General features: G+C 40.0%; 1 protein-coding gene across 10 annotated transcripts in view; it reads left to right on the top strand.

The window, feature by feature from the left end:
• The first annotated feature begins 248 nt into the window (after window positions 1-248).
• CAPRIN2 (caprin family member 2) overlaps window positions 249-11,026 on the top strand; it is a 41,347-nt gene continuing 30,569 nt past the window's right edge. For 5 of the 10 annotated variants that reach the window (XM_036866688.1, XM_036866689.1, XM_036866687.1 and 2 more), the window contains exons 1-3: window positions 325-521; window positions 1,649-1,914; window positions 3,892-3,954. In XM_036866688.1, coding sequence (XP_036722583.1) covers window positions 1,663-1,914; window positions 3,892-3,954 — 315 coding nt within the window. In that variant the 5' untranslated portion in view covers window positions 325-521; window positions 1,649-1,662. Of the gene's footprint in view, window positions 262-324; window positions 522-1,648; window positions 1,915-3,891; window positions 3,955-11,026 lie in introns of those variants that run through there. The other 5 variants (XM_036866686.1, XM_036866685.1, XM_036866684.1 and 2 more) reach the window with 2 other exon arrangements.

Below are 11,026 nucleotides of genomic sequence, written 5' to 3'. Positions count from 1 at the left end.
GGTCGCACATCCAATTGTTACTGGATGCAATCAGCAAGGTCGGGTAGGGCTGCCGGGTCCGCGGCCCGCCAGCTCCCTGCGACTCAGCAGGCCCACCTGGTGCCCCGCAATCTGCGCAATCGCTGGGAGAACGCGCCCTCTCGCGACCGACTTCGCGCCGCAGCTGGGCCTGGCGCAAACGCCCCCCGGGCGGAGGCCGGCGGCTGCAGGGCCGGGGAACCGGAAGGAGGAGGCAGCGGCGGCCCGAGGCTGGGAGAGCGGGTGGGGGAGGGGCGCGCCTATATAAGCCCCGTGCGGGGTTGAGGGCGGGCCTAGGTGAGAGCGGCTAAGTCGGCTGGGCGTCCGGCGCCGCAGACGCCGCCAGCGAGGACTGGGAAGGGAGAGGGAGGAGACAGGAGGAGGAGACGCGAGTGCGGGGTGGCGCCGGTCCACCTCCGCAGCTCTCCTGGCTCCCGCTGGCTTTCGAAGGCGGGCCCGTGCTGCGGCAGCGGCGGCGGCAGCGGCCTCGGCGTCCTGCGGAGGTGAAGCCTGGCTGCCGCGGCCTGGGTCGGCGGCGCGGGGGCAGGTGGCCGGCCGGCGTGGGTGGGCAGGGTTGGGCGGCCGCCGCCGTGAGTGCAGGGGCGGCTTGGCATCCTCGGGGCGGGGCCCTGGAGGGCAGGTGGCCCGTGCGTCTTACTGCAGGTCGGCCTCCTAGAGGCACCTGCAGAAGTGGCCCCGGCCGTGTGCTTCGGCGTCCGCAGGACTGTGGGGAGGGCGGGGGTCGCTGCCTTCTGGGCGCCGAGGGCCCGCCGCGTAGAAGCGCCTCTCGCCCGGGCCCTGCAGGGGCTTGGGATCCGCGCCGGCTGCCTGGGGCCTGTTGTGCCCTTGCTTTGGGGATGCTCCTCAAGGGGAGTGGGGGGGAATAGCGCCGATGCGCGGGGGTGGAGGGGGAGCTAGGGCCAGGGTCGGGGCGGTGTAAGACTCGCCAGGATGAGCCCTTAAACCGGTTGGATGTGAGTGGTTATCGGTTAGTCTAAACAAAACTGAACACCAACTCGGGGCGGTCGCAGTTTCAGAGAGTACCTGCCTCCAAATGTCCGGTAGTGACGGACTTGCTTTATAGGCCCCAGAGCAATCAAAGGGAAGTTAGCATTCTTGTTCAAGAAGTTTCTCTTCACTTAGTGAATGAGAGCTCTAAAAGAATTGTGTGTGTTCGGGATTTTCTTTTAAAAGTCGTTGTTAGTGATTGGGGTCGGGGCTCGTGGTGAGGGATAATGTAGAGAGTTTCGAATGGCTGCCTTGTCCCGATGGGGAAGGCTTATTTTTTGTGTGTCATCACTTGACCATAGAAATTATTCAATATGTGGATTGCCCTCAGCTCTGAAGCCACTGATTGCTTAGCGGCTCTTCCTCCCTATGTGGGAAATTGAATTTCTGGAAACGTCCCCCATACTGTAGATTTTTGCCTACGTAAAGGCGCCAGTGCGTGGCACTAATTGCCTTCAAGGTAGTGAAATGGAAGTGTGGTATTTAAAGCATCATTAGGTTTTGAGCTCACTTCTGTGGAAGAGAATTTTGAGGGCGTGGGTCAGGACTTTTCAGGGAATTTAAAGCCTCTAGTCGTAATTTACTTTTATACTTAACTTATTTTTTTTCTTCCCTCTTTCAGCCTCATCTGTTTCAATGGTGCAACTCTCTTCATCTCCTTTTGGTTACCAGTCACCTTCAGGCCATTCGGAGGAGGGAAAAGAGGGGAATATGAAGTCAGCCAGGCCCCAAGTGAACCACAGTCAGCATGGGGAAAGCCAGCGGGCCATGAGCCCCTTGCAGCCTGCTCTCAGTTCTGCTGCCTCTCCTTCCCAAGCATATGAGACATATATTGATAATGGACTCATATGCCTTAAACACAAAATCAGAAACATCGAGAAAAAGAAGGTAACTTTTTTTTTTTTCTCCCAGCCCTGTATATGCACCATCTTAAATAAGGGTTAAGGAACTGGCATTTTTGCTTTCTATCAGGGCTCATAGGTATTCTTCCTAAAGATATTTTTCCTAAAGATTTAAGTAACCTTGAGATTTAGCTGGCTAAAATGTACAAGTGGGCTAAATATTGGCTATATTAAACATTTTCTGTTTGATTTGTCAGAATGAATAAAAATATTCTTCATAGTAAAATTATTATGCCTGCTACTGTTGAAATACTTGAAGGGCTGGCTACTTTACGTCAGATTAATTCCTTGAGTGTAGTATTAATGTTTCTTTTCATAAATGAGTAATAGTCTGAATTTTTTAGCTTGTTTTCCTTGTGACTTTCTGCAGCAGTTGATATTGCAGTATAGCTGCTGCAGTCTTTGGAAGCTTTAATGATGGTAGAGCCAGAAAATGTTTTAGCACTAATTTTTGTGTTGCTAGGTGATCGTTTAAGATTGGTAGGTGAAAGCATTGTAGAGAGCCTTGTGAAGATACTCAGGGTTATAATCAGCCTAACGTTACAGTAAATGCTGATGTAAAGATCCAAATCATTCTTCATTTCCTGAGTCATGTAGCCTGTGAAACGGTACTGCACGTAGCTTTGTTGTGTCATGATCCTCTTTTGCTTGTGATAGTAAGGTGAGTTAGTAACTATCTGGACCTAGGAACTCTTAAATATTATTATGCCAAGACCTAGTTAAACCTTAGGAAAGTTGCTTTTAATGGAGGAAGGTGAAGAGATTTTTAAGAGTCCGGTTGACTCTTTTTTCCTTCCCCTTCTCCCCTCCCTCGGGACCCCTCCCCCCACTAACACACACACTAGGAAGGTAGTGAAGACGAGCCAGTTACTAGTAGCTTCTCTGTAGCCCTAGCTCTCACCAGTTGTCTTTTGAATGCATGCAGTTGATCACAAGTGTGATAAGGTGAGTGTGCCTGGGTCAGCACAAATTCCCTGCCACTGTGGGAAATTAGTCAAAGCAGGATCTATTGATAGACTCACTAATGTCTTACCTCAGGTGGAGGAACTACATATATATGTATAATTATGCTCTTCAGCTTAACTATAATGCCTCTTTAATTTTGAATACCAATCTGGTCAGTACTTACACATTTGTTTCAAGCTTCTGGAAAAGCATTTTAAAGCTATCAAGCCAATATGGAAGGAGCCTAAACATTGCTTTTAGAATACCATAAAGGGTCATGTCATTATTATGTGGACAGTAAATGCAATTAATTTGTCATCTGTTTACTTTATGAGAAATTTTATATGAAAAATAGCTTCAAGTCGAGGCTACTATAATTCTAGAAAAGAAGTATTTTACATTTCTGTACTTCTATTAGGAAGTTTCCTATTGAACAAATGCCTACATAATTCAACAGGTAACAGTTTCAGTGTGAGGTTAGAGTAGGACTTCTCAGCCTCAACACTATTGACATTTTGGGCTGGATAATTCTTGGTTGTGGGGGGCTGTCCTTTGCACTGTAAGATGTTCAGCAGCATCCCTGGCCTCTACCCACAAGACGCCAGTAGCACCTTCTTCCTCCCTCCCATCCCCCAAGTTGTGATAACCAAAAATATCTCCAGACATTGTCGTCTATCCTTGGGGGACAAAATTGCCCCTGATTGAGCACCACTGGGTTAGGAGCATATGATTGATTAAATCCCTGTGTGTCACGTAGTCTAATTATAGAGGCCATTAAGAGAAAAGGGTTTTATTACTGCTTAACTTTTGTAATTCCAGACTAATGTTGATTGTGGGTAATATTTTTTTGCCTGACTGGAACTCATCTACAATTGCTGCTTGCCTCGTAGTAAAATGTTATTCTTACAGATTGATAGCTAACTTCAAGAACTTTGTTTTCATAAGGAACAGTCTGGTATTTAGTTTGTTTCAGAATTTTATATCAGGTTGTAGTAGACACCAAGTTTCTCTTTTGTAGCTCAAACTGGAAGATTACAAGGATCGCCTGAAAAATGGAGAGCAACTTAATCCAGACCAGTTGGTAAGTGGTTTATGATCCTTTGGCCAGACCTACTGATTTTCTTTTCTTAGTAAAACTCTAGATGAGTTTGGGGGAGACCAAAGATTTGATAGGCTAAAAAAGAAGAGTGAGAATCCACTGGATTTTTCAAAAGACTTTGTCTTCACCTATTAGATCTCATAGCTTTGACTTAAAGAAGTATCTTTTGCACTAGTAGATGGTGTGCAGATGGGGGTGTGTGTTGTCAAATAAGAGGGAAAATGTAGACTATCACTAAGAGTTAACGTATGGATTTAAATTAACCTTTCACTAGAGTGGACTAAAGGAGAAGAGCAGGGAATCATCTAGCTTTCTACTTTTCTAAACCTAACATCTCTCTGCTCTAAAATATAAAAGAATATTTACTACAGCTTGCCTTGGTTTTCTCTAGTTGCTTCCCCCTAATTCCTTTGATGGTTTCTCCCTGCTTTTCTATCCTGAATTGCCATGTTCCTTCTCAGGAGGCATGTTTATCTGATAGATAGATATTGGGCCTTTTTTTAAAAAAAATCTTACTATAAATATTTACTATTTACCACATTTAAAAATACTGTTTACCTTGCCCATGGTATACCTGGTAATTGCAAATTTTATCTAATGTGGTGAAGGAGAGTTTTTGCAATATGGAAAATTTAAAAAATGCTTTGTTGATGTTTGCCATTTTGACCTGATCACATCTCCTGGCTAAGATGGGGACAAAATTAATCTAAAACTTATTCGATCTAGCTTGTAGATCTATTGTCTTTTATCTTTTTTAACTAAAATTTTTGGTTGTGAATCATAGGTCCTGGTATTCAAGGGCTTTTCCCTTGCCATATTGGCCCTTCTTCACTGACCTCGAATTTTTGTGATGTAGTAAATTACAGTTTTGCTGAGGCACAGATTTGAATTGTCTGAGCTCCGAGAATGATGTGCTTAGATAGCTGGTGAAAGGACTTAGCTGGACATTCAGCGTTTCAACATGGCTTTGTTTTTAAGTAGTCATGGTACATTCAATAACTTTTAAAGTGATGAAACGTCCCTTTGTGTAAATACCCTTGGAGGAAATGTTCTGTTACAGTAGTGTTTTTGACTTTGGGGAAACATAGGGGATGGGAGTGGGGAGGTTGGTGGTTCTCATGATAGCTCTGTAAGAAATGTCGAGGATACGCTATATTTCAGAGCTCCAGCCAGGTGAACTTTAATCTCAGCATTTCATTACTTCCTTCACAACTACATGTTGCTTCTATAGTATTAACTTTGATTTCTTAAGTAATATCCTGACAAATGCCAAATTTATATTGCCGATAGATCAGTCCTCTGAACTCTGGATTCTTATGTCCAGTTGCCTTTGACATCTTTGACTTCATTCTGCTTCCCAGAACCTGTTCCTCCTTTAACCTTCACTATGTCAGGTAATGGCTTGATGAATTAGAAGGATGGAGTTGCCCAAAACGTTGGAGAATTTCTCATTTTTCTCCTCATACCTCATATCTAGCCCATCAGCATGTCTGGTCAATTCTGCCTTCAAAATAAATCCAGAAACAGACCATCCTCATAAATTCTGCTTCTGCCTTCCTGTTCCACACCACATCACCTTTCATCTGCATTACTGTGACAGCTTCCTCACAGGTTTTTCTATTTCTGCTCTCTCTCCAAGTCTATTCTTAACATAGTAGCCTCAGTAATTCTTTTCAAATACAAGTCAGACGGTTATTCCTCTGCTCAAAAGTCCCTCCCTATTGGTTCCCATCATGGTGGCAAAATGTCCTATAAGGCCCTACGAAATATGCTCGCCACTTCCTTTTACATCTTTATTGCATTTCCTGCACTTCTCTCTCTTGCTGGCTTCATCCCAGCAACACTGGCTGCCTCGCTGGTCCTCAAACATCCCAGCCACACTTCTACTTCGGGGCTTTTGCATGTGCTGTTCTTACTGCCTGGGGTGCTTTTTTTCCCCAGATGTCTAAATGGCTCCATTCCCAACCTCCTTCAGCTTTTTATTTGAAGGTCGTCTTGGTAACATATGTCCTGACAATACCATACCTCCATTCCCCCATTCATATTCCTTTGCTCCTTTCCTTGCTTTAATTTTCTTAATAAAAGTGCTTCTCCAACAAACTGTAAAGTTTTATCTCTCTATCCCTTACACTGTAAGTTCCATTAAAGTAGAGATTTTGTCTGTTCACTGTTGTTTTCCTAGTACTTAGAATGGTTTATAGCATATGGTAGGCATTTAAATATTTATTACATATAGATTTACTAAATATAAAATGATTGAATATTAGGTTTTTAGGTGTGATTGAGTATATAGTTAGTGGTACTTTTGAGAAATAACATCTCCTCATACAGGGAATATATACTTAAGGTAGAAATTTAGAAAATGCAGATGAGTCAGAAGAAAAAAAATCTATAATCTGACCCCTCGGAGAACTGTTGTCAGTAGTATAGTACTTAATTTAAAAGCTCTAAGTTTAGTTTTTAAAGTTGGAAGTAATTCACATAGTTTAGAAATCAGGAAATATTAAAAAAGATACAGTTTTTCTTTCACCCTGTCCTTCCTCTGTTCAGTTCTCATCTTACAAAATAATGATTCTAATAGATTACTTTGTATTTGTCCATAGTTTCTTTAAGCCTGTATACAGTTTAGCTTAATATAGATACTTTTGGGGCCTTTATTTTTGCTTCTTTTTTTTTTTTAGTGTACTTTATTTTTTGGGCAGCTTTAGATTCACAGTAAAATTGAGCTGACAGTAGAGAGAGTTCTTGTATACCCCTTGACCCCACCACACATGCACAGCCTTCTTAGCTGTCAACGGTCCTTACCAGAGTGGTACATTTGTTACAATTGAACCTACATTGACACATCATCATCAAAGTCCATAGCTTACATTAGGGTTCAACTCATTCTCTGGGTTTTGACAAATACGTAATGGCATGTATCCACTGTTATAGTAACATACAGAATAGTTTCACTGCCCTAAACATCTGGGCTCTGGCTGTTCATCCTTTATTAATATGGTGTCAGTGTTTCCATAGTACTTTAAAGTTTGGTTGAAATGTTCTCAAACTATCAGCCTGGTTCTTTTTTGGGTGGGAGTGCTTTGAAAATATTCTCCATTTTTTCTTTGAAAATTGATCTGTTTAGATTTTTATTGTTTTTGGAGTCAACTTTTTAAAACCTTTCCTTGAAAATCACTAATATTTCATCCAGTTTAAAAAAATTATTTGCAAAGATTGGGACAAAGTAATTATTTATAAAAGCCTATTTCTGTATTACTTTATTTCTAACTGTGTGGTTGTATTTCCTCGTTTACTCAATTAATTAAGTTAGTGAGTATCTTAAAAAAATTCTTTCTTAAAGCCACCTTTATTTTTTCTCTCCTACGCCTTTTATCTTTTTGCTTTCCTTTGGTTTATTTGCTTCATTTTCTATCTTTAAGCTGAGTGCTTAATTTGTTTCCTCCCCCCCCCCAACCTATATGTATTTAAAGCTGTGACTATTACTTCAAGCACTGCTTTAGCTGATACTATAGATTTGATTTGATACTGTTTTTGGTATTATTGACTAGAAATTTTGTAATTCAGTTTGTATTTCTTCTTTAACCCAACAGATATTTGTAATACTGTAAATAAAGCTTTCTATGATCTGCGTGATTATATGTGCTTAGCTAATGTAACCTCTTTTGGCAGTAACTCTTAAGTAACCTGTTGAGAATAAGCTATAGACTTCTAAGATTTCACTATTGCTAACATAAACTTAGATTTCTGCTTTAAAATAGTAAGAAAAGTGTCTTAATGAAGTTTTTTAGAGTCCCATTTGTAACTTTAATATCTATTTTGATTCAGGTCTGGATTTAAAACGGAGAAACGAGACTCAAGTGAGTGCTTGAGCAAAAGGCAAGGGTACTTGATGCTTTCAGCTGCTACACCTGTAGTCTAAGTCAGAGCTTTTGGGAGCTGGTACCAAGATAGTGGCAGAGGGGTTTGAATAAAGTAGTTGGATTTGAGAGGTAAAATCTACATAGCTTGGTACTGTGTAGGAATAGAGAGAAGAACCAAGAGTGGTTTCCAGGTTTCTGGCTTGAACAGTTGGGTGGATGGCAAAACCATTTATTGGGCTTGGAAACACTGGGAGAGAAGAATATTTTGGGAGGATGGGATAAAGAGCTCAATTTTGGACCATTGATTTTAATGTGACTGTGAAACATTAAAGGGTGAGATATCTAGTAAGTATTTATGAGAAGGTCTGGCGCATAGAGAAGTTTAGTCTACAGATCTATCACCTGTATGGCTGCTAATTGAAGCCATGAGAAAAGATGAGACTATCACGGGTGAGAGTGTAGAAAGCAGAAAAGAAGCATTAAGACAGAATGCTAAAGAAATCTGACATTTCATGTTTGGATAATAATGGCTAAAAATATTGATAGTGAACTTACTTTCGGGCCAGGCATCATTCTGAGTGATTTATAAACATGAAATCATTTAAATTGCCCATCTCTGTGATGTAGGTCCTATTATCTTTATACGTGCTTAAAAACTGAGGTGAGAATAGTTAATGGAAAAATTGCCAGTAAATAAAAAGCTGGAGAAATGGGAAGTTAGTGTTATAAAAAAACAAGGGATCTTAGTAGAGCAGGAGGATGACTTTATGTTGAAGTCTTCTGAGAAGTTAACCAAAATGAGAGCTATACAAGATCCATAGGTTTAAAGGATGGGATTGACATGGCTGACTTTAGCCAGGACAGTTCTGGTGGAATGGTGGAAACAATCCGGGTTAATGAGGGCTGAGGAGGAAATGGAAACTGTGTAGGCATTTTTGATACATGTCTGAGACTGGAAGGATGTGGTTGCCAGAACGGCACTTTTTATTTTTCTTATTTAGGTTGGGGGAGACTTGAACTTGTTAAATGCTGGTTTCAGCATCAACAGAGAGGGAGAGGCTCAAGACATTAAAGAGGGAATCAGAGTAAGATCTCCCATGAAGGCAGAAATGAATAGGATCCAGGGCACAGGTGGAAGGACATCTCCTCCACTATATAAAGAAAGAGAGAAAGAAAGGATGGATCCACATTTGATGATGGGAAGTCGAGGTAGTTCCCATTTGATTTTGCTTTTCTTGAGTCAAAGTTAATACCATTTGGGAGTAGATATGAAGTGGTATTCCTTTTTAGTTTTACATCCCTTTGAGGACTGTATAATATGGTTATGTTATCTGTGCATTCTTGGTTCTGTATTTGGAAGGCCTCTCTACCTGTTTTATTAAGAAATATGTAGTCCAAACAAAGTATTGCATGTAAGTTACAATGCATAATAAAGCAAGTGTCAGAACCCACTACTCAACCCAAATAGTATATTACCAACACCACTGAAGCTCCTTCACAGAGCTTTCTTTCCTGTAACCTGACCTTGAACTTTTTCCCCCTCATTCCCTTCCTTTTGTTTTGACAGAACTTATTTGTTGTTCTTAAATCTGTTAGGGTTGCTTTTTTGAAACTTATGATAAATGTTATACTGTATATTCTTCAGTTTATCTTTTTTGCTCATTATGTTTAGGATTTTTATATTGATGCAAGTAGCTATATTTCCTTTGCTTTTCTCTACTTAGTAGTAATCTGTAAATAGATGGATGTTTGAGTTGTTTATTTTTTGTCATTCTACTTTGATTGGTCTTATATGTGTTATTGAGATACAGGTGTAAGATTTCTTCAGGGTGTATACCTATCATTGGGTTGTAGGGTATACCCATAGTTAACTTCATAGTAAAAATGTTAAACAATTTTCCAAAATTATTGTACCAATTTATGCTAAGACAAGTAGTACACAGGAGTTCCTATTGTTCTGTACCTTTGTAAAGACGTAGTACTATCAGATTATTTTAAAAACAGCTTTATTGAGGTATCATAAATATAACATTAACCCATTGTAAGTATACAATTCAATAATTTATAGTAAATTTGTAGAGTTATGCAGCTATCACAACAATTGTGTTTTAGAACATTTCTATAACCCCTTCAAGTTCTCTTTTGTGCCCTTATTTGCTTTCCATCTATAAATTTGGCTTTTCTGGATATTTCATATAAAGTCTTGCATCTGGCTTTTTTGACTTACCATTATGTTTTTGAGGTTCATCCATGTTATAGCATGTATCAGTAATTCATTTATTTTTATTGCTAACTAGAATTCCTTTGTATGGTTATAACACATTTTGCTTATCCATTTACCAGTTGCTGAATATTTGGATTGTTTTTATTTTGGGCTATAATGAATAATGTACTATATAAATTTACTTACAAGTCTTTAAGTGGGCATATGTTTTAATTTCTTTTGGGTAGATACCCAGAGTGGAATATTATATTATTTTAACCATGGAGGCTTTGTAATATGCCTTTGTCTGATTGGACAAGTTCCCCATCTTGTTCTGTTTCATAATGGCCCTTTGATGTAAAGTCCCATTAAAAAAAAATAGATAACTAATGAGAACCTGCTGTATAGCACAGGGAATTCTACTTCACTGTACAGTAGAAACTAACACAACATTGGAAAACAACTATACCCCAATTAAAAAAAAAAAAAACCTACCCCTTCTCTAATTATCAACTTTGTTCATCTGTGAAATCTCAAAGAAAAATTTCCCTCTTTAAATTTACAGGGAATTCCATGGAAGTCCAGTGGTTAGGACTCTGCACTTTCACAGCTGAGGGCTCGGGTTCAATCCCTGGTTGGGGAACTATGATCCCGCAAGCCGCACGTTGTGGCCAAAAAAAAAAAAAAAAAAAAAATTTACAATATTTCTGTCACAATACTTACTTTGTCTGTTATAAGTAATTATTTACAAGTCTTTCCTACCATAGTATAAATTTCTTGAGGTTGCTTTCATCTGTGTGATTCTTACTCTGCTACTTGTGTAATATATTTGTGTAGTGAATGAATATTGACAGAGGAATCCTATTGGCTCAGTGCTCTTAAAACCCACAGGCCTCTCTGACCTTAGATTTTTTGATAGCTTTATTATTATTATTATTATTACGGTTCAGATTTCTAGCATAAACAATTGAATTTTTAAATTTAACTT

The sequence above is a fragment of the Balaenoptera musculus genome, chromosome 10, assembly GCF_009873245.2.
Source record: "Balaenoptera musculus isolate JJ_BM4_2016_0621 chromosome 10, mBalMus1.pri.v3, whole genome shotgun sequence".
Classification (NCBI taxonomy): Eukaryota; Metazoa; Chordata; class Mammalia; order Artiodactyla; family Balaenopteridae; genus Balaenoptera; species Balaenoptera musculus.
Note: the sequence above shows the minus strand (reverse complement) of the source record. Positions and strands in the feature narration are given on the sequence as shown.